A 25,222-nucleotide genomic window follows, 5' to 3' on the forward strand; every position below is an offset into this window, starting at 1 on the left:
AAGCCCTCCCAGGGGAGAAAATAAATGTGTGTCCTACCTGGTTAATCAGTATTTGTGTTACAGAGAATTGAAGGGTAACTTAGTTTCACTGAAAAATGGAACATATACTGAAGTGCTACCATGTTAATGTGACATTATTTAATCTGAATAAGAATCCACTTTGCATGTGCCTTCAAATTATAGTATTTATGTAACATTCGACACAATAAGTAAAAATGTTGCTGCCAAATATACCTGACTTGGAATAAAACAGGCATTATAAAAATAGAGAAACGAGAAGGAAGGTGGAAGAGTAGATGGGATTAAGGACTTCAAATTTCAGAGTGGTTGTATTACAATAAAAAAACCCCTACAGCCAAGGGTTCGTGCAATCTGGATGCAAAAATAAGCTGATGGAAAATGATGCCCTCATGGTCAACTTCTCCTCATTTCTCTTCATTCCAGGATGAATAAAGCTCCCAAGCAGGAAGACCACACTGGCTGAGAAACCATCATCACTCACTCAGAGTCATGATTATAACTTTTTCAACTTGAAAAAAAGTCCTGAAAATACTTCAAGAAAAATCCCATTTGGAGAATATATTCAGGAGCATGTTGACAGTTATTACTAGCTTGTAGACATATCCAGAAATGTATTATTTTAATCTTAGCAATTACTAAATAAAAGTAATCACAGCTATGAGGCAATAAAATCTCTGTGAAACATAAAAATATAATGATGACATATCCCTCTATATTAGTTCAATGACATAATTTGAGAAAATAAGATCTTAGGGGAATATTCAACATACACAACTACATCTGTACATAGTTAAAGAGTACAGATACGGACTTCAAACCTGCAGAGACAATGATTTCTTTTAATCTAATGGTTATAGCTCTGGCAAGTTTCCAAATTGCATTCCTCCTTCAAAATCTGAAGAGCACACTCACAGGAAGCCATAAATCTGTACATACTAATAAGGCATGCCGTCAGTCTGAGTAAAATGCCAAACGCACTTGTACAGTAATGCAAAGCAGCATTAGGTTTTGGGCAAGCAAAGTACCCAAGTGGATTCTGGCATGCCTGCTACATAAAGCAGATTGATGTTCAGGTTTGCCATTAAAGGGGTCTAATTTTTCAGTATTACATTCTAGGGATTCAGGAAATTTAATTTAAGCAACAGCACATAAATATATATGGTAATACTAAATAACCGTAGGAGAAAAAAATAGCTTGTGATCTCATAGACCTCCATAATTAGAGCTGAACACTGTTAGAAGAAAGGGAGAACACAGTGGCAAGAAAAAACCCCATATATAACCCAAATTCATAACCCAAAACCCCAAAAACCCCAAAACCCATAAATAACCGAGGCTATTTAACACAAACCCACAGGCAATTCCTCCTGCCCTGTTAATCTCTGTACACCACCACCACCACCACACCCAAATTCAACACTTCCGTAGTCTCCTATTGCATCCTTCCCATGCAAATTTTTTTAAAAGAAGAGATTATTTCCAAAAGCTTACTTTAAATTCGGGATGTCCTTTTTATCTCAGCTACTTTCCTAGGAGATTCCTAGGAGATCCCTTCTCCAAGGAGAAGGAGAGGGACGAAGCACCTCTGGGAAGGCTACTGCTTCTTGAGGCTTTGCCGCCAGACTGTGAAGAGGCTCTGCTGCCCGTCTTTGCCACTTGCCACCAAGTGCCGGTGAGCAGGGACCCCAGGGCCGGGGACACACTGCTGGACAGACAGCCTTACGGACAGAGCCACTTCCTGTTGGCTCCGTCAGAGGACAGTGAAGGCGAGTTTCTGTCCATATTGCTGCTGAAGGCAGTGACTGAGGATGCCACGCACGGGTCTGGGAGGTGTACTTCTACCTGCCTGTCTCAGCCAGCTCTTAATATTCACTTAATCGTAAATACAACTACGTTACATGACAAAGGTTAAAAAATATGGTAATAAGGAGTGTTGAAAAGTATTGTTTTTCCTAACAATAAATTGACTTTTATATACTGAAAAAGCAAACTACTATTTTAAGAACTCTACATATCACATTGATTTAACTACAGATGCTTTTTCCCCTTCACTTTGCTTTTACCATGAAAGCATTGCCTCTGGAAATCCGCAACGGTGTAAGTTTTAAAAATATTTACGTTACGAGAGAGACTAATAATAAAAAAGCAAACTATTCCTGCCACCCATGAAGTGATGTTTCCAAGACGTGTTAGAGCATGCCACATGCTCTGCCATGCTGTTGCTCTTACAGTATCTGTAAAAGGAACACAATAAAAATAAAAAAACCCAAGAAATGAAAACAAGTGACTTCATGAAACCAGGTTAATCTCAAACGCATCTCCTGAAACGTCACTCAAGCAGGAGCGCGCTGCCGGGGAACAGCCTTCCCGTGCAAGGAGCAAACGTGGCAGCCCCGCAGCAGCCCCCGGCAGCGGGGCAAGCCTGGGCTCCCGAGGCACTGCCCGAGGCAGAGCACGGCAGAGTTCCCTGTGCCGCACACAGGGACAGGGCAGGGGGACTTGGTCCCAAACCGCTGGGCCCAATCAGCCCCGGCAATCCCCTACTGCAGTGCCCTGCCTCTGGAAAGGAGTTAAACTCGGAAACAGACAATCCAAGTAAAAGTGGATGAACAACCAGCCAAGAGGCTGCAGGGACTAATTAATCTCCGTTGCAGGGCTGTGCAGGGCATCCCGCAGGATGCATTCCCACACCACCTGCATCCCTTCCCATCCTTTCACTTTTGTACTCTAAAATTTTGACTCAATTTGACTTATTGATTTAGCCGTGCTTCACCTGACCTTGCTCAGATTGCCTGAGCAATCTGCGCTCTTTTCAAGTGCCACTTTGTATTGACTCTGCTGTGGAGCTATGACTCCTATAATTGGTTTAACAGCTCTTTGAGGCCACTTTGTTTCTGATAAGATACCCACACATCCACGGAGAATTTAAAATAGTTTTGTTGTCAAAAACAATTACACCAGGAGCGTGAAAGCAGCGTTTCATCCCTACAGTCCCCCTTCAAATGTCTGAGTTAACAAGCTGAACACCACCAAGGCAGGAGCTGGGCAGCAGACGGGGATGGGCACCGTCCCCTGTCCTCAACCCCCAAAACCCAGTGACCCTTCAGCTGATGATGGTTTGATCACTAGGAGCTGCTCAGAGTTGAACAGTAAGTGACCCCCTCTTCTCTGCAGGGACACGTTCTATATTTAGTGGCTTTCTACCAAATACATACTAAAGAAAGGATCTTTCTGAGCAAAGACATGGCACGATTCCAGTCTTCAGTACTGTGTCCTGGTCCTCAAAGGTTACATCAGCATCTTAGAATATATACTAATAGCTATAGGAAAACACTACCCCCCCCGAAACACAACCCCCAAAACCTAGACGACAACAGCAGTGATTCTCAGGTATGGAGCAACGGCTATGTGACCATTGCATCAAAGCCAAAAAAGCTCAAAGAATGGTGAAACACGGTAAGGACAACCATATTCCACACCCACTAGGAAATGACATGCTGCATTACCAAACTAAGCCTATAAATTATAACTGACCATGTGTTTTCTGAGTTTTTAGATAGCGGACAAAGAAACTGGCTGAGTAAATGCAAGCTGTAAAAAGGTCAGGAATTTGCTTTTTCCGGGCGCCACCTCCCATAAACTGAATGTTTTATCTCCATCCTGTAGCGCAAACTCTGATATCTGGCCTTCCTCAAACCACACCGCCTCCCTCCACTCTGCTGCAAACGCTACTGCTTGAATTATTTGCCTTTTATGACTTAGTTGCAGCATACTTCTAGTTCTTTTTGTTGTTGTTGTTACTTTCTACACTGAACAAGGTAGGTATTTTCAATATGCTTTCTACCAAACAACATTATACTTGTATGTATTGATAAAATAAATCCATACAATGGAAATCACAACATTATATATAACACCATTTCTCAGTTTAAAAGATTGTGTTGCATGAGATTTTCAGCAGGGGCAATTTCCATTTCAGCAAAGACCTGTGTGGCTAAGCTTAAACACAATATTTTCCAGAGAAAATATCTGACAGGAAATCACTAGCAATCACAAAAAAGTACAACCCCTCACCCCCACTCGAAAAAAAAAGAGACAGAAAAGAAAGCAAAGCAGCAAAGCTACTGCAGCTCGATCTCTGTGTAGAGCAGAAGTGGGGAAAAGCCCCAACAGCAAAGCCATAGGTGTAGCACTCAGATTTGGCACAGCGTGAAAAGCCCCAACAGCAAAGCCATAGGTGTAGCACTCAGATTTGGCACAGCGTGAAAAGCCCCAACAGCAAAGCCATAGGTGTAGCACTCAGATTTGGCACAGCGTACCGGTCAAACGCGCTACAGCCAACGTCTGCCAACGCCTACAGGCTGGGGGAGCCAGGTGGACCATCTATAGGGACTAAACGTAAGTGCATTCATGCACGTTCCATGCATGCCCATTGCACAGGTATGATCACGCTGCACAGTTTGTTGGACAAAACATAGTAGCTTTCAGTCCAAGGAATTACAATAAGCCCCAGCAGCACGTGAGGAGTTTGGGCTGTGGCAGCCAGCAGATACTGAAGTCTCCTGTCTCGAACGCTCCCCTGCCGTGGCCGCATGCAGGGTGCAGCAAGCAGAAGCACCCGGTGCCGCTGGCTCTGTGCAGCAGCATGGGATGTTCCCCTTGGCAGGAGCACAGCAAAGCGAAGGGCTGTTTACTTCGGCCAGTACCCTCTTCTGTATCCTGTGTGAAATCGAGTTAATCATCATTTCTTTTGCTGTCCTACACGGATTTGTACAAGAATCTTATGATTTCAAAGAAGTACAGGGTAATTCAGCTGTATGACTACATGGAAACCTGAAGCTTTTTCTACTAAATGATTTTCAATGCTGGCAGCAGCCTTTGAAATTCTTCGGGTCTTTCTATCACCTGGTTAAATCTTTGCAGACAACAATTTAAAGCACTTCATCTTGGTCACCTGCAGGCCTAAAGCATTCCCAGGCAGGAGCACAAAAGCTGCACAGTACTCCCTGCATCAGACCAAAGTTACAAATGGGCCCAACTGCGTGTAAAGCCACTTACGCTGTTTCTTATCTCTCCCTCGACAGGGAGAGCAGACGTGTTTGAAGCATTCGTAAGACTTGGCATACCTCCTTTCCAGTTGAAATTAATTCCCTTTAGGGATGCAATGGCTGCCTGTAAAGCCCATTGCAGAGGTGAGATGATACATGAAAACCTCCATAACCTCTGCTTCCTCCTGGGCGATCCCCTCTCCCATGGCAAACTGAGGCCAAACCAATTGCAGATCTCTGTACAACCAACCTCCTGAATTGCAAAGGACAAAGCTCTGGTGCAGGCACCTTCCTATGGAAGAGACTTGTAGCCAAAGCATGGACCTGCCTGAACACCCCCACTGCTTGTCTTCCTGCAATTTTATTTCAATAACCCGTAAGTTTAACAGCTGCAAATTTGGAAATGATATCCCTGGCACAAAATGAGATGTGTTAGCTGGGATCTGAAATTTACTCACTCATTTAAAAGGTGCAATAATTTTATCCACAGCAGCGAGCTTTCCCAAGTCTTGTGTTAAAGAACAGATGTTAAAGGAAGGTAGAGTGGAAAAAAAAGTAGCAAGAAGCCAAAGCTCGTTCCCACACAGGGAAGTTTGGGTTCAGTAAATGGGGATAACTGACAGTATGCTACTAAATCCATGCCAGATTTGTGGAAGAGCATTTGAGGCAAGGTCAATGATGCTTAGATTCAGCTGGAGTACGCTGCAAATAAGGAGACATGGCAGTGGTTTCCTCTGGGCTGGGGAAGTAGATGGGGTCAGGGCTGGGGGGGGGTAAAACAGTCTGACAGCAGTTCAGGACGGCCTAATATTTTCATTTCTCCCTAAAGACTAGGCTTGCAGGTATTTGCCAAATCACTCTGAAATTACAGCTATTTCCAAACAAGATTCAGGGAGAAGTAAAACCAGATCTCTATCACCAAGCATTAGCTGGAGCCACTTGGGCAGCAACAGGAATGTGCGGAAGGGGCCCGAGACCCAGGAGGTAACTGAAGTTGCAACGCTCAGTCACTCACAGTTTGATTTAGCCCTGCACGTTGTAACAGTAGACCAATTTTTCACCTCTTGAATGCTGTTTACTCAAAACGCACAGAGCAACTAAGGTTCTCCCTTTTTAAGTACTTTAAGTGCAAATCTGAAAAGGTTTTTCCTTGCCAATAGACCTTCCGACAAGGTTTTGGGGAATGAATCATATTGTCCTCTGGCTGTTTATTGCCTTCTTTCTCCAAGGCCACCACCCTCACCAATAAATATAATGGGAAGAAGAGAATGACTTTCTCCTTGTTACTTTGCGTGAGACAAAAGAGAGGCTGTTAATGCTTGTGCCTAAACCATCACAGCATCAGCTGCAACATGCTGGGTTGGGATCCCAGCTAGCTGCTGGTCCCAGCAGAGCTGATTTGATGTATGTACAAAGAACACTCTAAACCCGATTTCTGTTGGCAGCAAAGCCCATAGCTGACCAAGTTTTGCATCTCTTCACATGCACGCCTGCTCTGATTGCCAGGGTGTATTTCCCTAAGCTGCCCAGCTCCTGTCCTCAGCCACCAGTGCCCGAGCAGCTGTGAGCACGGGATGGAAGTGATGTGCACTTGAGCCCTGTGACAGACACACTGCAGACTCCTCTGCAGCATCTGAAGCCTCTCAAAGTCAATGGGAATCTTTTAATTGAGTCTGACGGTGCTTTGCAATAATTAATTTTTGTAGCAATCCAACTAATGGATTAGATCCTAACGTTTGGATGCTTTTTCTTAAGTCATGTTAAGTGTAACATTTTGGATTGGCTTTTGGTGAATGAACTCCACGGGCTTAAGTGGACCTCACTTATGAAGAGAAGCAACCTGCCCTTCACTCCAGGACTCTGGCTATACCCTTGCCATGAGCTACAGGGTAAGCCTACCTGGGCTAGTTTAAAAATAACCAATACAGATAGCAGTGTCAGTCTAGTCTCAGCAGCTGGAGCTCAGGACAGACTATTTACCCTGCGGTGTAAATGTGCCCCGAGGCTGCTATTTGTGATGCACAGCACTCATCAGACTAAGCACTGCCCTCAGTGCCGAACTCCAGAAGCGCAGGAGTCTACTTGACTGTTTTTGACAGGTTTTTTGCTTACATCTTGTATTCAAAATGATTTAGTTAAAAGATGCCTCTTTCTGGACAACATGACAGCTAATTCCCACTTATCCTACTGAAAAGATACAATTGAAACGGATGCAACAAAAAAACTAATGGCTAATATGATTGCTATTGATCATTTGCCAGTTTATCAAATGAATAGCCCACCAGCTAAATGGAGAAGGAAAATAGTGCTATATATTGCACATGTCTCGGTAATGAGCTAACCGGATAGCTCATTTTAAAATCTATGTAAAGCTGAACATCAGTAAGTAATTTATAACTGCAATGAATCCTGATACATCAGATGCACATTTGTTCATTTCCACCTACCTTTTCGGCTGACTGGGCGGTGCCAAAAAATATTGGAATGAAGGCAAGCCATACTATACAGGTAGTGTACATAGTGAATCCAATGGGTTTAGCTTCATTAAAATTCTCTGGGACACCCCGAGTCTTGATGGCATATACAGTACACGTAACCATTAGAAGAATGCTATAACCCAAGGAACAAATGATCTGTAGATCCGTAATGTCACATTTGAGAACTCCTCTGGCTTGATCAGGGTTCATAGTTTTCTGCTCATCATAATCTATGATGATATTGGGCGGGTCAACTGCAAACCAAATAAAGACACCTAGAAGCTGAACAGATATCAAACTCGATGTGATTGCCAGCTGCGATGTGGGGCTTATAAGCCTCGGTGCTGTCACTGACTTTTTGCCCTGTTCAAATATGCGGTAGATGCGGTTTGTTTTAGTTAACAGGGCTGCGTAGCTGATGCACATCCCCAAGCCCAAGAAGATACGCCGGAAGGAGCACACTGCAACGTTTGGTTTGGCGATCATCAAAAACGTGATTATGTAGCACAGAAATATCCCCGTTAACAGGACGTAGCTGAGTTCCCTCCCAGAAGCCCGGACAATGGGAGTGTCATTATATCTGATGAACGTTGCCATGACAAAAATGGTGGCAATAATTCCCAGCATAGCCAAGAAGACGGGTATCACAGCCCAGGGTGAGTGCCACTCCAGCTTGACGATGGGTATCGAACGGCATCCCGTTCGGTTCTCGTTGGGCCGCTCGTTGTATGAGCAGAGCAGACAAGTCACCTCGTCAGCCTGGTACTGATAGCCGTCACAGAGCTCGCAGTGCCAGCAGCACGGCATGCCCTTCACCATCTTCTTCCTCTCTCCTGGCTTGCAAGGCAGGCTGCAGACCGAGGACGGGACTTCACGCACTCCTTTGCCCCACTGCATTTCATCGATCTACAAGACACGTGACATAGGAAGAAGCTGGTTATTTAGACGTTACTGTCAGATAACTGGGGTGGGAATGGAAGGGGGGAGGACCAAGGGGAACCTACAACAGAGAAAAACCAAATGGATAAACTTTATATGTGGTAGACTCCTGGAAAAGCACCAGGAACCACACATGCTAGTGCCTTTGCATGGGACTCTAATGCATGACTGTATTTACTGCCTTCATTTTTCATTTTTATTGGTAGTTAATTCTGGTGGAATGACACACATCATCAGATAAAACAGTAGAGTGTAAACCTCTTCCTCGTTTCAGGAAAATTAGTCAGAACAATGCAACGGCTTGAGGGAAGGCAGGAGTTACATGCACAAAACTGCTTTCCATGCATCTAGAGCTTGGGGCTTCTTACCGAGACCAGAACAAGATATCTCCCTTCTTGGAACTACTACTGACCAGGTTAATATTTTAAATGAGGTGGAAATGTGTCTTACACAGGGCATGGAATCAGTGAGAATGTGGCAAGATCTGCAATATGAGCCATGTAAGAAATATGAAGGACAAAGAAAATAGTCATCAATGAAAAATGCAATAATTAGATCGTATTTCATTTCAAAGTCACATTCCACTTTTGAAATACCATACATGCTTCTGGGAATGCAAATTATAAATGATTATATTAAATAAATGGAAAGTCTCACTTGTTCTGCAGTCTTAAGAAGCCTAAACTCCAAAGTATGCGCACAAAGGCTCCCGAGTACTGCAGAAAATTAGACTCACAAATCATTTCAAAATATTCCAGACTAAAGCCACTGACCAGTTTCCAAGAACAAGGGAGATTTACCATTGGAGCCCCCCTGAAATAGTCCAGACTGGAACCATTGGGAAGGTCCTGACATTCCCAGTGCCAATTCATTGCACCAACTACAACTCAGCTGCCCAGCAAAATTTCAGTGGCTCCAATAGCTGCTCTGTGTGTGTGTATGTATAGCTTTTCCAAATATAAAACCTGATCTCCTGGGACAGATGTGAATAAGTGTTATTAAAAACAAAATTTCAGCTATTTTTTTTTAGGTTACTTAAATGCTTACAAGCTCTGCTATTTTCCCTACAAGTAAAAAATTCCAAGATGAGTTTCTTGAATCAGCTGCCTTGATTATTAATGTATACAGGAAGACTGGGGTTTGCAAGTCTTAAATTGAAGGATTAAGTTGCACTTTCCTAATTTAATTCAAAATAGATCCTGTATCATCTTCATTTCATATATTTGAAAAAAAAAAACAACCCTGAAGTCACACGCTGCTCAAATAATATACTACCAAGAGTCTCTGCTGTGAATGTTATAAAAATAATCCCTCAATAACAGATATTCTAGAGGTCTGCCACTGCTTGAGAAACTTCATTAACCTTTAATATTCACAACTTATCCTGGGAGAAAAAAAAGATCCATGATCTCTTCTTTCATACTGCACTGAGCTGAAGGTATGCAGCTTACAGAAGCTGACGGAATACTGATGATAAAGGAGAATACAAAGACTCATTTAATTGCACTGGTAAATGGTAGTTTGGTCTTACTGGGAGCTCTTACAAGGAGCCAGGAAATCCATTTCTGTGCCCGACTGTCACTGCTCCAAGCAGTAAAGGCTAGCAAGCCCTTTACAAACCTGGAGCTGAATTCCTAGGTTGTGCGTATGCCTCACAAGAGAGCCGGAGTAAGCTGGCACGTGTGAGTGTAACTTGCTGCAGAGGCATGACAAAAGACATTAGCAGGAAAGAGAACCAAAGAGATGGTGAGTAAAGAGAACCAGGGCCAAGATTTCTGACCCATAAAGCAGGTGTGAAAAATTTCATGACAGTTCCTTAAGAAACCAACTGACCGACGGTTTGCATCTTCTTTTACTCTCCTTACTTGCTGATTTGTATCTTGCCCTTTTAAAAAGTCGACTGAGACAGGGTAACTATAACTTACCTGTACAGCTAGAAAGTGAGACACATGGATGCAGTCTGGAGCCTCCATTTTCTATCATAACTATTAAACATAGAAGTTACTTGATGCCCTTTTTACAGCATGCATTGATATGAAATGACAAAGGCACCCTAACTGCATGGATTTTGATCCAGTGATGAAAGGACCCTGGCCAATTTTCTGCATGCTAATATCTCACAGAACCACAGAATTATTAATGTGTTACCATCCACCCCCCCCCCCCGACTATAAAAGGATGAATTTCCATATTCTCAAACGTATTCCATGGCATTGCTGGGTAGTTGGGACAGCCTAAAGGTACTTTATTCTGCACAGATACTGTGTGTAAAGAGATAAATAGAAGATCAGGCAAAATCATGGAAAGTCCTTTTCTGGTCTCCTGGGACCACACCATGATAACCCCATATCACTGGCCTCAGAAAGATTTGCAGCATTCTGCTGCTTCTGGCGAGAAAATTAATGATGAAAACTGCCTGTCAGATAAACCACCTGGCACCAGAGCCTGGCGTTGGGAGATGAGAATCTGAGTCGAGCTAGAGACACTTTGCCCACTCAGAAAAGACTATTTTTGAAACATTTTTTGTCTTTGAAATAAATTATGGTTTCATAACTTTCAGAAATGCAAACAAAACCAATAAAATGTTCATCTGTGTATTTGGCTGCTTTAGGATCTAATAATTATGCCTGATGTACATTTTTCTGTCCCCCTTTTCCCCTCCCTCCTTCCAGCTTTTGCTGCAGTTTCCTTGAAATAATTTAGCTTTTGAAAACCTGAATCTAAAAAAGACTTCTATTGTGGCAAGTAATTGTTATATTCAGCCATTTCTTGCATTTACTTAAATCTAAACCTGCTGATATTCAATGACTTTTTCCCAACACTTTTAGTCACTATGAACTGGAAACTGCTTGCTTAAAGATTTCGAGTTCAGAGTTTCAGGATCAGGACCATAAAATCCTGATAAAACAGTAAGGATAACTTTTGTCCACAACTACTGTAAGAGAACCTTCAACAAAAACAAAATAGCAGAGCATTTCATTCAGGGGCAGGTTTGGTTGCTTCTTTCTTAACGTGTCCGTGGGACGTGGCCGCAGCAGCCCGCTGCCGCATCCTGCCCACGCTCTCGCTGATGGCAAACCAGCAGCGTTCGGAGATACAAACCACAGAAAACAGAGCAGCAGACTGCCACGACAAGTCTAAACTTCTTGCACTTTACATCCTATTTTTAAAGGAGAGATGTGACAGAAGTAAAAACGGTTTTGAGGATGATGATTTCCAAGACTGTTGTTCCAACATGCAACCAACGTTACCTCCCAAGATTCAAAACTAAACCACATCTATTAAAAACACAGATGACAAGATTAACTAGAGAAATGGCAGATCCAGGACTCGGGAGGTTCATGCTCTTTTGCTGACCCTGCCCCCAGGCCAGTTTGATCGACCTGGGCAAGGCACTTCATGTATTTTTTTCTTCCATTTCCCCACCTATAAGCTGGAGGTGCTGTCAATTATATTTCTAACAAAGATCTAAAAAATCTTGGAGATTCATGGAGGAAGAGTGCTATATACTTACAAATCCTACATTTCTATAAGCAAATATAATAAACTCTTATCCCATAATAAAAAAATGATTATCTGAAAATGCTAATCATAATCTAGAAAGCAGTAAATAAACAATTTCATAAATAATGAGAAAGTGCTCTTACCATTAACACAAATATTGCTTTTTTATGTAGAACCTTCCATTTCAGTCATATACAGAAATAGCACACAGAGGATTAGGGAATTTTTTTTCCCCAAACCAACAGCACTTACAGATGGAGCCAGACACGCTGTACTCACAGCTATCCAACAGTTGTGCCTCTTGAACTTCACACTTGACCAAGTCAGTACTGAGGGACACAGTGATCTCCTCCGTTACAATTCTACCAAATTTGGGAAGGATGCAAAACCTAGACTGCACTAGATGCTGTAGACACATGTGTCTCATGTCTTGAAAAATCACATATCTACCCATCATCCACTTATCATCATGCTAATTGGCACATCTTCAACAGTATAATGTGCAGACTGATGCTATTATAGTTCATCCACTGATGATTTGATCTGATAAATGGGAAAAAAACCTGGTTCATTGTAGGACATTCAAAACCATTGATGAAAAAAGAACTTCAAAGTTGGCCGTGCTCCATGGTACTTGGATCGGGTAGAGCCACTACGTTACAGTGGGACACTACGTTTTGCCCTACCATCACAGTACAGAGGAAAAAAAACCCAAAACAAAAACCAAAAGCAAGCAAACAAACACAAACCACAAAAAAGAAAAGAAAAAGCTCCCTCCCGGATCCAGTGCCTTCCCCACAACCACAGAGCAATGCAGCATCCGTCTGGGTTAGAGGTTAACTCTAACTCTTTTTTTCCCCATACTCTCCCAACTCCTACGTATCTCCCAGCTCATAAATGCCTCGAGCTAGAGGGATAGGATCCATTTCCAATATAAATTCTCATTATGTTCACTACAGAACAGACATTAACAAGAAATGCTTAGTCTGTCTCATAAGGCCTAACATAATTGTTCATTTTAATGAATAAAGTAACTCAATATATGTGTATAATTTAAACATCACTGCTTTTTTTCTCACTACCACAAACATTTCTGTAATAAGCTATTCGTTCTGAACTAAATTGTTTCATGCAATGTTTGATTAAAATAAAAATCAGTACAAAAATAATTACATTAGTGATAATTAACCTACTCGGGGAAAAAAATAGCCATGTTCCCTGATACGACTTTCATAACGACTGTGCCATTAATTTCACGGACACATTAGAAAACAATTGCGGAGGATTGTGCTCAGATTTATTGCCACCTTTACAGATTGCTTTTAGACTCCAGTTACTAAGTCAGCAGTTCAAACAGTTTTTGTATATTCAACTTTACAGATAGCAATATTTGCATGACTTAGCTCTTAGGGCTTAGCTATTAATGTCTTGTAATTAGTTTCTAAATCCAGGGCTTTAAAGTGGTAATGGTTTTAAGCTAAGAATATGTCAATAACACATAGTCAACAGAGCCTTCTGCAAAATATCAACTAAAATCCCTTCAATAGATAACAGCAATGATAAGCCCAACTACCAGAGAAAGATGCAAAGCTACACCAATGACTTGCCCAGACACTGCAAATAAGGTGTTTCACCTCATACTGTAACTTATTTTAATTTCACTGCCTGCAGGGGATTGACAGAAAAGCCTTAAGACGAGTGCGAAGCCTACAAGGTGATGGAGGCAAAAATCCCATTGGTTTTTGCTTGTGACGGACCTATCACTGCATTCTGAGCAGTGCAGGCTTAATGCGTTTTCAGGATAGTGCAAAAAACCCCCAGAAACTACAAAACCTCTATTTAAACAGAACGGTTTTTTCCACAGCGACAGTGTACCAGCTCCAGGAAGCCGCTGGTCTCTTCCCCTCCCCGCAGGGGCCGAAGCCGTGGTCCCACCCCAGCCCCTCCGCAGGACCTGGCTCTGCTCGCCCTCGCACCCCCGGCTCGGGAGTCATCCTCTTAACCTGGGTGCCCTCAGCACAGGTTTGAGCCCAGTTACACCCCGGCACCCCAAAATGAGGTAAAGACTGAACTCACTCCTGCCTCTTAATTTTCTTTGTTTTCTTCTTTTAAATCAAAGTCAAAATTCAGCTACTTCAAAGCAGCTTTTAAAATCTGTGCAGGGCAGAAGTAGGACAGGTTAACCAGCAGCCCCCAAAACCCAGAGATAACGGTGTCTAAACCTGATCCCCAGCTGCTGTAAGAGCATCTCTGTTGGGACGGGGGTGCTGTGGCCCCAGCAGAGCCCGGGCACCCCTGCTCCCCACAGAGCATCCGAAATCTGGTCCTGAGCTCTGCAGCTCACCCCTGCCTCGGGACAGCTATTTTTTCTCCCTATTTTCAGTGCCGTTCCACAGGAACGCTTCATCAGCAAGACGGAGCATCAACCCAGCGCTGCCTTCCCCCCAGTGCCAGAGACGATGCGGTTTGTGCTAGCGAGTGTTTTTAGGTGTCTTGGGACACTTCAAAAGAAAGCTGCTTTAGAGGAAAAGCAAAATCTCCTAAGTTTTCCTGCTCTGCTGTATTAATTATCTGAAATCCCTCCAATCTATCTTCTTTATAAACAGAAGCTAAACATCCTCATATATTTTTTGTTCTGGTTTCTACTACTGCTACCCTTCCTGTTTCTGCCCTAATGTAACCATGACTGCTGTGGGAACAGACAGTGTCCTGTCCATAAACACACACAGGACAAGCAAATCACAACTTTCTAATTGAAGGTGATGGAAACTCATCACTTCTCAAACTCTTCCAGCCAAAAGACTTGCAATTTTTCATTGTCAGCACAAATCAGAAACGTCAAGAAATCGTGACAACATTCCCATAATGCCAAACCCTCATCTTCACACCTGCTGATTCAGAGACCTATTAATGAGCAAAATGCCCCCAGGATCAGTCTCACCCAGGAACCGTACAGCTCCAATTTCTTCCCCTCATTAATGTTGTGACAGCTCCTGGGAAGCCCCGGCGTGGGCAGGGATCCCACAGTGCAAGGTGCTGTGTGAACACGTGCAGAAAATAACTTTCCCGAAAGCTTTTGGAAGACGTGGGGCTGGCTTGCTCGGTTACTCCCGTGCGAGGAGGACGGGGCTGCTCGGTGGGCGAGAAGCCCGGCAGGCTGAGCAGCGCTGGGAGACGCGGGGAGCCTGGTGGACTGGCCCCGGGCTGCTGCCTGGGCTTGCATCCCCAGCGCCTTCGGGGCTGGCGCGCCAGTGTTTCACTGGGTGGAGGCTTAAACTGGAGGTCAGTCGTCTGTCTGTATTTTTCTCTAGTAAGAAAACTCTGATTTCATTTTAACACCTTTAATACCTGCAGGTGCATCCAGGAGAGGCTCCCTCCCGCTCCGCTCTTCTCACACGGAATGTTCAGCCGTGTATTACCTATCACAGGTAAAAATTCCCCTGGCACTGGTTCTTGCCATCTAGAGTAAAGGACAGGTGGTATTTGGGTACAGGTATAAAAATCTGCATTGCCTCTGCATCACTTTTTATTTAACACATTAGATTAATTACGATTTCAACTTCAGCTAAAAACATCACTTTTGTTCCTACACTGTAACTCCTTTTTGGCGATCTCATAATAAGCAGTTCTTAACCTACATATAAACCTCATTTATTTTTTCTCTTTCCTTTCCTGATCTTACTTTTTCCTTAATTTAATATTTGTCATCATTTTCTACCAATCTTACCTGCTTTAAGGACACCAGAAGCAAGTTACGCTGAGCACTTGTAACAACATCTTTAATGAGATCCAAAGGCTATTTGTTCTACATTAAACCAAGGACATTTTTAGCACACCAATGTAGAGAAAAATGCTTAATCTACAATTTTTGTAAAAATGCTTATTATCATACATTTCTGTTGACACACAATAAAACTGAAAATTAATTATTTTAATGCTTTTATATCTGACTACAGCTTTGTGTTGTCTTCTCACTAATGGAAGGGAATGGACCACGCATCTTCAGTATTCATCCTGCATCCCCTGCATAATTTTTTTTTTAATTAAAAAAAGAGCATGTACTTCCAAATGTGCATTTATTATACACAATTCTTACTTATTTAAGTTGATAGGTTAGAGCAAATCTATCTTCTGAAAGCAGAGGTATCTAAGACAATTTTTCATCCTTAAGTAAATGGCTTAGAATGAGAGTATCTGTCATCAGCCCCAAGCCAAGGCCTGAATGACAGGGCATTTGGGGGTTTAGGCTGCTGCCCTTTGTGGTATGCCCAATGTTTCATTCCCAGCACATCTCATTGTCAAACTGGTCAAAAGAGAATCCAGTCTAATAGTCACCTTCCATACTTCACAAAATAGGCTAAGCTCATGGTGCTCTTAATATTTCACATGCAGAAAATAACATCTCCCACATGGGGAGCAACACTGCCATTCTTACATGCTGGGCTTAATTTCAGAATATCACGTATCCATTTGAAAATTAAGAAAGCCAGCCCTTGTCTATCACTGTTCATTCTGCTGCAGTCATCTTTTTCCCCTCAACCAACAATGGAAATTTTTAGGGGAAAGTTTGGTCTCCAAGCGCTTTCCTTCAACTCCTGCTACAACATAGTACAGTGCAAACCTGTGTAGTGTAAATGATCTGATTTTTTTCCTTTTTTGAAGGGTGCTCTAAAGGCATCTGAGGTGGGGGGGGGGGGGGGAAGAGGGGAGGAAAACCTATTGCAGGGCATTAAGGGGATATTTACACCTCAGATTTCAGCTTAATATGGGGAAAATGACAGCTCACTGTGGGACCAGCCCAGAGTGTCTTAATCAAGTGACACTCCCACTGATTCCAGTTGGAGCTTTCCTTCAGTGAGGAATAACAGACAGGGTTTAATTATACTATAGATCACCTTGAAATGACCAGCAGGTTACTCAAGAGACACAGCTATGAGGGAGAGTTTACCTGAAAAAATGCTACACTCTTAAAACTTTTTTTTTGGGGGGAAGATCTAACTAATATGGTGCAGGGATTATGAAAAATAACCTGGGTTTAGTTCAGCTACTGGTTCATACTGTATGGACCACAGACAAGTAATCTGCCAATGCTTAAGTTTGCCAGTGTCAGAAGTCCTGCAAATCCCGTTTATCAGGTGCCTCACCCTGCTCCCAGGAAGCTTCAGCTCTTTCCTGGCTCAGTTCCCACAATTCTGGCATCCCCCTGAGCCAGGACCACCCTCATTAGGAAGCTTCGTGAGACTTGCCAAAAGGAACTCTCTGCTGAGTACGTGGAAAGTGTGATTTTTCAGTCCTCTAGCTTGGCCTGATGAAGATGGATTTCAATGGCCATAACCACAGGCAGCTCCTTGCCATGAAGGTCTGTGCCCATCGTCGATTCAGACCAGCACTTTCGCACTACTCAGAAAAACTGTAACTTTTTTCTAGATCGAATCTCAAAAGCAGGTAGGTATTTTTGACAACATTTTTTGCAAATGTTCCAAAAAATACTCTTCTCAGAGATATCTGTAAAGAGGAAAATTCAATGATTTAAGACTGGCAGTGACAGAACTGAAAGCATCAGACATTTTTTACTAATAAGCAATACAATAGCCTTCACTCACAGCAGTGTCTAAAAGCTGACTATACAAGCAAGATGATAAGCACCGTGCCTCAGCAGCCGTAAGGCATAAAGCACATGCAGCACCCAAAATAAGAGCTATGTAGAAACACCTTCTACACATACTGTTTTGGTTCACCTTTACAAACAAACTTGCTCAGTCAGGACTCCTTCTTTGATTCAGTCTACACAGCTAAATATTCTAGGAGAAGATCACCCTCCTTCATCATTTGATATTTATATTAGTTTAAATATATCATTTAACTAATGGGCCAAACAAGAATCCCCGAACAAAACCAGAATTAAGTTAACCATATTGTGCAGAACAAGATATGGATGTGCTTTACTCAGAAGAACACAAACACCTTCAATCTCAAGGATGAGAAAACTCCTGCAATTCCCCTCATATGTGATATTTTATCCAAAGAATGCCCCTTAGTGCTAGATGCAGCGTCACTCCAACCCTTAGCACCTGCATCTTCAGAAAAGACACCAGGAGAACTGTGCCGTAGGTGCACATTTCCCAGCTTACAGCCCAGCACGCTGTCCTCACCGTAAGCCATGCTCCCAGAAATCTCAAGCTGTTATGCTATAAAAGAGCAAAACACCACAAAATGCTGAGACTTATTAAAACTTCTACAAAGGGACAGTCAGGGATTGTCACATTTCTGGCTATGAATCCAGTCCCAGTGGCTGAACCGAGCTCAGTCATTCACCAAACTGGTTTGAACTTCATTACCATTAGCCTTGTTACAGAGGTGCATCGAACTTCACACGCGTTAGCCTCGTTAGAGAGCTCATGTCAGACGGCGTTTACAGCACGAAGGAGATGTGACCAATAGCCACTGCACGCTAATGGCAAGAGCTCATTTTACTTCTTTAAAATGATTGCTCTGCCAGCTACAGATTTCTTAGAAGAACTAATTGTAGGACGTGGGTCAAAAATAGTGACATCTTGACACAGATTATATTCCTGAAAAGTGGGTACGTTTCTTCCTGATTAATGACTGCACAGACTCTGAGTAGGAATTAGGATTTCGACTCAGATGTTTAGAGCAGACGTGCCTACATATATTCATAGGAATTTACGTAAAGCAGTCCATTAAACAATATCAAGCCCTTTTAAAAAGCTGTATGTTTTTAGCAGACGGGACCAGGAGCAGGGTGGTTGTGCCACTTGGCAAAGCTCAGAGGAGGTGTCCTGGCAGAAGTCATAAGGCACAATTTCAGTCTGAAAAAACATCCGCTCATCCCACTCATTACCTGCACTTTTGCCAAGTCCTGATGTTTCTCTTGTCATATATAAGGAGATAAAATTCTGCTTCATTAAAGGAGCAATTTACAGCTTGTCTGGCTACTAACTGGGACAATGAAAGCAGACCTATGGAAATAGTAGCCTGGACACCCCTCTCTTAAGCATTTAATGCTTTTTGGCATAAGCTGGCTTGTCCTTTAGAGTCATAATCTTCAATGAAACACAGCTGAAAGTGAAGCCTGGCACCTCTGATGATGTCCTGGTTTCAGCTGGGATAGAGTTAATTTTCTTCCCAGTAGCTGATATAGTGCTGTGGTTTGGATTCAGTGTGAGAATAATGTTGATAACACGCTGATGTTTTGGCTGTTGCTGAGCAGTGCTTACACTGGGCAAGGGCTTTTCAGCTCCCCATGCTCTGCCGGGTGCACAAGGAGCTGGGAGGGGGCACAGCCAAACTGGCCCAAGGGCTATTCCATACCATAGGGCGTCATGCCCAGTATAGACACTGGGGGGGGTTGGCCAGGGGCAGTGATCGCTGCTCGGGGATGGGATGGGCATCGGTCAGCGGGTGGTGAGCAACTGCATTGTGCATCACTTGTTTTGTAAACTCTTTTATCATTATTATCATTATCATTATTATTTTCTCTTCCCCTGCTGTCCTATTAAACTGTCTTGATCTCAACTCATGGGTTTTACTTTTTTTCCCACTTCTCTCCCCCGTCCCATTGCGGGGGGGAGGGGACGACACGACGGTGAGCGAGCGGCTGTGAGGTGCTTAGTTGCCAACCGGGGTTAAACCACGACAAGAACAGTCTGCAGTGAGGAACGTGCTCCTTCACACCAACAACAGGTCAGCGTGCCCAACTGACCATGGCACTGCCCTTTAACCCTCCTCTGGGTCTGCCCAGCACTCAGCATCTGTTACTACAGAGATGCAGCACCAGACTGCGTTGTGTCTGCAACCATCCCGCGCACATCAAACACCAGGATCTCGCTAGGAGTGGTCTGATCGCAACAGGATTCATATACACTGCGATGCAAAACAAAAAGGGAAAAGATGAAAGATTTCATTTCAAAGTGAGGTGGCCCAGTTACATACTGGTATAAGAAAAACTGTTCAATATTTTACTACTCTGGTGGAAGGAGCCTTAACAAAGCCTTCAATCAAAGGTATTTCAAAACTTTAGTTTCTTCTGCTTTTTAGGATGGTTGGACATGTTTGCTTGTATCTTATTTCAAATTTACCCATGTTGCCGCTAGAATATAAATAAGAAACTTAAACGTCATGAGGTACACAGTAAATAATTAGATAAGGCTACCTTTTATACGACTTTTAACAGAGAAGGCTAAAACGGTCTAGGTGACTCCCATGCTGTATTCCGTCCGAAGATCTCAGAGTGGTACACGAATGGAGAAGTACATGATAAATAGGACAAAGGAAACTATCAGACATAATAAAGCCATGGTACAGTAAGGTGAGAGGCCAAAGCCATCAGCATGCAGTTTTTAGCATGTGCTCACTGACTCTACCAGAACTTCCCACGTATCTGCAGTTCTGTCCTTGCTCAGTGCCTGTCCTACAGCATCAAGACTGAAAGGTTTTGTTGTGCAGGGTGACAAGAAACCCACAATCCAAAGTACCAAAGCACCTAAAATATAGCTCAACATTAGGGCAAAGCAATTTTTTTTAGCAAAATCAAATGTTCAAATGCTTGTTTCTAACGTGTTCATAATGTTCAACAACTGGCAAGTTTAAGTCCTAAATAACGAGCCTGGATGACAATGGCACATCTAGAAGCAAATCCAGGAATTCTGATTTTTCTCCTGAAAACTCCTTTTCTGAGTTATTTTTCATGGTACAGCCATGAGTTGACCTTACCCAAGTTTTGAGAAAAGGATTACCCCTTTATGTTTGTTTATCTCTGCTTATGAGCTAATAACTTCTTTTTTTTCTGTTATTTACCACTGTGAAAAAGGAATACATCTGCCAAATCTGATATACTACTTTCAAAACGGAAAGGGTAATAACTAGAGATGTACCAAATGGCATGTGTGTAATTTGGATAGTATTTATCTTGAAGTGCCTGCCAACTCAAAATGCTTTAGTTTATTTATCCTACTAATTCCCAAGCTGATTCAAAGACCAGTATTTGCTAGTCAAATTATTTGGTCCTGGTTTTCCCTTTTCAAAGAATCAGCATCAATGGTACAGTAATTTTCTCATCATGTCTAGCGTGCATGGCATAATGACACACAGGCTGGGGAAGCAAGATGAAAGAAATACAAAATTCTGAGTGAATCTCAGTACCTAACTCATTTAGGCCCTAATTGGATTGCTGCAGCGTTATTAATACTATCAAATCATCTTGCTCAGGTTATACTCAGTCAATCGGTCCCTAAAAGAACGGTAGATGGTACACAGAAAATTAGGGTTGGCTGATGGGACTTTAATTATACTGCACTTGGGGCCAGTCTTCCATCAACGCCAGAGTCCTGTCTCGCTGAAACCAAGCAGGGAGAGAAAGAGGGAAGTGATGTGGCTGTGACGGGCCGGTGCTGCGGGGGAAGGTGGCCAAAGGCTGATGCTGGCAGCTGCTTCTGCTCCGAAAGCTGTGCGGGACACTGGCTTGGTCTGCACAGAACAGGCACAGCACAGCAGGGAGACAGACAAAATAGAAAAACCCCGCAGCATAGGTTGAAATTGAAGATCATTCCATGGATTTCATATCTAAATTAATACTGGCCCTCCAATCACACCCTGCCTAAAACGATAACGGTCTAGTTGAAATTCCACTAAAAGTCTGCAAAAAAAATTCAGAGCTGCTTTTTTTTTTTTAAATTACCATTGCAAAGCTAAGGAATTTTGTGCCTCATCACATTTTTGCATACTAAAGCAATAATAACACAACACTTTACCTCCCCCCCCCCATCCCTTTCCATCTCTTTGAAAAGTAAATGGAGGACTGGAACTGGTCTTACTCCCTCCAGTTGAGCGCCCTAAATATTTAACTGTAAGACATACTCCCAGTTGTGTACCTTCCTTCCAGTGCAGTGAATTTTCCTCCCCACTCCTTCCCACGAAGAGGGTAATGCATCAGGTAAAATGGTGCAGAGCCTCCTGGCGCGCTCCTCTCTCGCAGGGAACGTCTGGCAGCAGGGAGACAGGATTTGCCCCCAGGTGAGGGGGGGCCGTGTGTAAAGCTCCCACGTCCTGAATGAACTCAAACCTCATGTAACGGTGATCGAGGAGAAAAGCCTGTACCACCTTTTCCAGTTGTATTTTTGAGAAGAAAAGGGAGCCAAGATCTGCTTTTGCAAAGGGAGGTTTAAGTCTGTACTACCCTTCACCAGCCAGTCTAAAGGACAGGCATTGCAAGAATGGAATAAAATATCTAATTATAGTTACAATGGGGAGCCAGATGCTCGGATGCTACTTTTAATGGTCAAATACATATCCTCCACGCCATTAAAAGGCGCAATTAACAAGTAAACAAGGGTGTTTCATGGGAATCATTTAACGCAGCACTTTCATATAAAATGTACATTTTCAGATTAGTGGAAGAAGAAACAAATAAAAAAAGGAAAACAAAGCAAATAAAGGCTTCCCCTCAAGTTTTAAGAGCAGGCTAAAGACCCTTTGCAGCTGTTTATTTGGGGCCATTATTGCCCATCATGTGAACGATTAGCTTGAGACACATTAAAATGCATGCTATTTATCCAATATTATAGTCTTGCTGCAAACCACGTCAATTTGCTACAGAAATCAGTATTCAGGGACATTTAAAAAGTGATTATTTTTGACCCACTCAATACACGTTCTCTGTCAGGAACCTTTATGCTTTGCTTAAATGTTGGAAACTCTAAGGACTGTTCACATGGTCCGGATGTGGGCAGAGCTTTTTAAATACCCTTTATGGGATTTCTTTCTCCCCTCTAAAGCAAACAGGCGCAATATTATGCAATCATCATAATTTCTACTCTACTATCCTTGGCACTTGCATCTCTATGGTAGCAAAATTTCATTTTGCAAAACACAGCTGGATTATGTTTTGGACCCACAAAAATAGCTTTAAGCCAATAGTTCCCATATCTGTTAATACAATACATGAAAAAATTTTACATGCAAATCTGATAAATAAAAATAGAGACAAACGAGCAAGCCTTTGGCACCTGTTAATAGTCACAGGACTACTGGCACAACTGGAGGATGCCAGCCCACACCTGCTGACGATCTGCCGACCTAAAGTCTCAGGCAGATAAAGTCCAAAAGCCTGTAATCCTGCTCACTACTCTGACTTCCAGGTTTTGCACATGGAAAGCACGCCTCAGTTTTCTAAACATGAAGATCTCAACAGAAACCACTGTGTATTTCATTCGTCCTCTGCGTACAAGCATAATAATAAAACTTCTTCTGCTCTTTGTGTCAGGATGCATCGTTGATTTGCACCCCCCAGAAGAATTTGCTAGAAGAGCTTAACGACCAGCCCTCCTCCCGCCTCGTGGTGCTCTGCCTGTGGTCTCATCCCGCAGGACCCCACCGGCCCCCAGCTGCATCCTGACCTCCAGAAGGGGAACGCCAGGCACTCGCGACTCACAGAGACAGAGATATTAAACAAACCCCTTCTACTACACCAGACAAACCGCAAGAGGAAATATAAAATGGATAAGAAAGGAGACGTCAGAGAAAGAAATATGACAAGCATCTCGGTGGCTGCCCCGCTGGGCTTACTAGACATGAACCTCCATGCTGCCATCCACTACCTTCAGGACAAAAGATTACACTTATTTTGCAAAGGAAAAGACAAAACTTAAACGTGCTTGATCTAGAAGCAGAGAGTCAATCACTGCTTTGCTGATACTTCTTAGATTCTCCCTCTTTTCCATGCGCAGCCTTGGCTCGCCATCGCCTACCGTGCTAATCGCATGTCTCCACGTACCTTCAGCCTGCAATTCAAGGACTTAAACAGAGACAGTATTTTCCATCAAACTTCCTTTGCCAGGGCAAGGTTGAGATGCAAACATAAAAGCTGGTACAGCATCTCGATGCCGCTGGAGATTATGCAGAACAGCAAGCAGCCCTCCTTCACCTGTGACTGAGGGTGACGAAAGCAGCTGCAGCGCAGGGTCAGAGCTAACCGCTGCTGCAGCTTGCCAGCAGGACTTGTAGGGGGTCCTGCTGGACTGAAACAAGGCGGGAGGAGAATGGAAAAGTTTGGCAAAACCAGAGCTAAAGACCACAGTGGATCTAACTAGAAACCTGAGTTTTCTACTGGATTACCTGACAGGTAATTGCAAAATGGTGAGAGTTCATGTGCTGTTGGACAAGTTGTTATATCCTGTTATATCCAGCAGTGGAAGAGTAGCTGCTTGGTGAGCAGAACAGCTTTGTTGCACGTATGTAGAATTTTTCTCTACATAGCTGGGTGAACTTCTCCAAACACAGCAAAACACATCTGTCATTGAAAAGCATCCTTCCGTTTTCAGGTATTAAAAAAAAGAATATTACGTCCTCAATAACACGCAAACTGGCATTATTACTCCTGCCAAAAGCAACCAAACCTGTTAATTATCTATAAAATATCCCAGCAAAGTATTTGCTCTTGAATATATTTGCTGACAAAAATACATTAGCCTTGCAAAAAAGAATTTAAGAAGTGATGTGTAGGAGCAAAAACATCACCTATTTTAAAAACATAGTGATTTACTTTTTGACCTTCTATTTCTTATGTTACTCATTCTCAGAGCATAAGTCTGCCTGCCTACAGGCTCATGGACGTTTAAGAGAACAACACAAGATGAAGCAAATGCTGAAGTCATCAAGTCTTCTGCTACGTAATTTTTTTCCATTATAGCTTTTATGTGCTCCTTACGTTTCTGGTTTTTTCCTGTCTTTGAAAAGATATGTATTACATCTTAGATATTCTCTCAGCCTGGTTTCTCTTAGCATTTATATCCCTACAAACATTTTACCTTGTGACATTCTCAGACCTGGAGGAAAATTATACCGATGCTCAGAGTTGCCAAGAGCTGATAGAGCTTAATTCACTTTGCTTTGCCTAAGGTAGCACAGCTCGCACGGTATACATTACCGCCTAGGCAAAATGTGTCAATAACAAAGAGGAAATGACATTTCACGTCTTTAATTCCAAGTCTGAGCTAGTTTTCAGAGCGAGGTGTAAGATTTAACTATTGCCTTCCTATTTTTATATAGCGAAAATCTGTATAGAAAGCTTAACTCACTGAATAACCTTTCTTTTTAAAAAAACCCACAGTTTTCATGATTTTCAAGTGTGGCAAACAACAGACAGGAAAGGGGTTCACACTGGTCTGGCTCTTCTCTTTGTGGATTATCTTCTAATTCTGCAGACGGTGGTGACTG

General features: G+C 42.8%; 1 protein-coding gene across 3 annotated transcripts in view; it reads right to left on the reverse strand.

The window, feature by feature from the left end:
- Nucleotides 1-25,222, reverse strand: part of GRM7 (glutamate metabotropic receptor 7) — a 314,851-nt gene that overhangs the window by 62,261 nt on the left and 227,368 nt on the right. For 2 of the 3 annotated variants that reach the window (XM_075514164.1, XM_075514165.1), the window contains exon 8: nt 7,517-8,452. The exons of the other annotated variant lie outside the window; for it this stretch is intronic. In XM_075514164.1, the coding sequence (XP_075370279.1) occupies nt 7,517-8,452 (936 nt within the window). The remainder of the gene's footprint in view (nt 1-7,516; nt 8,453-25,222) is intronic. 3 annotated transcript variants of the gene reach the window in all.

Source organism: Mycteria americana, chromosome 11 (genome assembly GCF_035582795.1).
Source record: "Mycteria americana isolate JAX WOST 10 ecotype Jacksonville Zoo and Gardens chromosome 11, USCA_MyAme_1.0, whole genome shotgun sequence".
NCBI classification, from domain to species: domain Eukaryota; kingdom Metazoa; phylum Chordata; class Aves; order Ciconiiformes; family Ciconiidae; genus Mycteria; species Mycteria americana.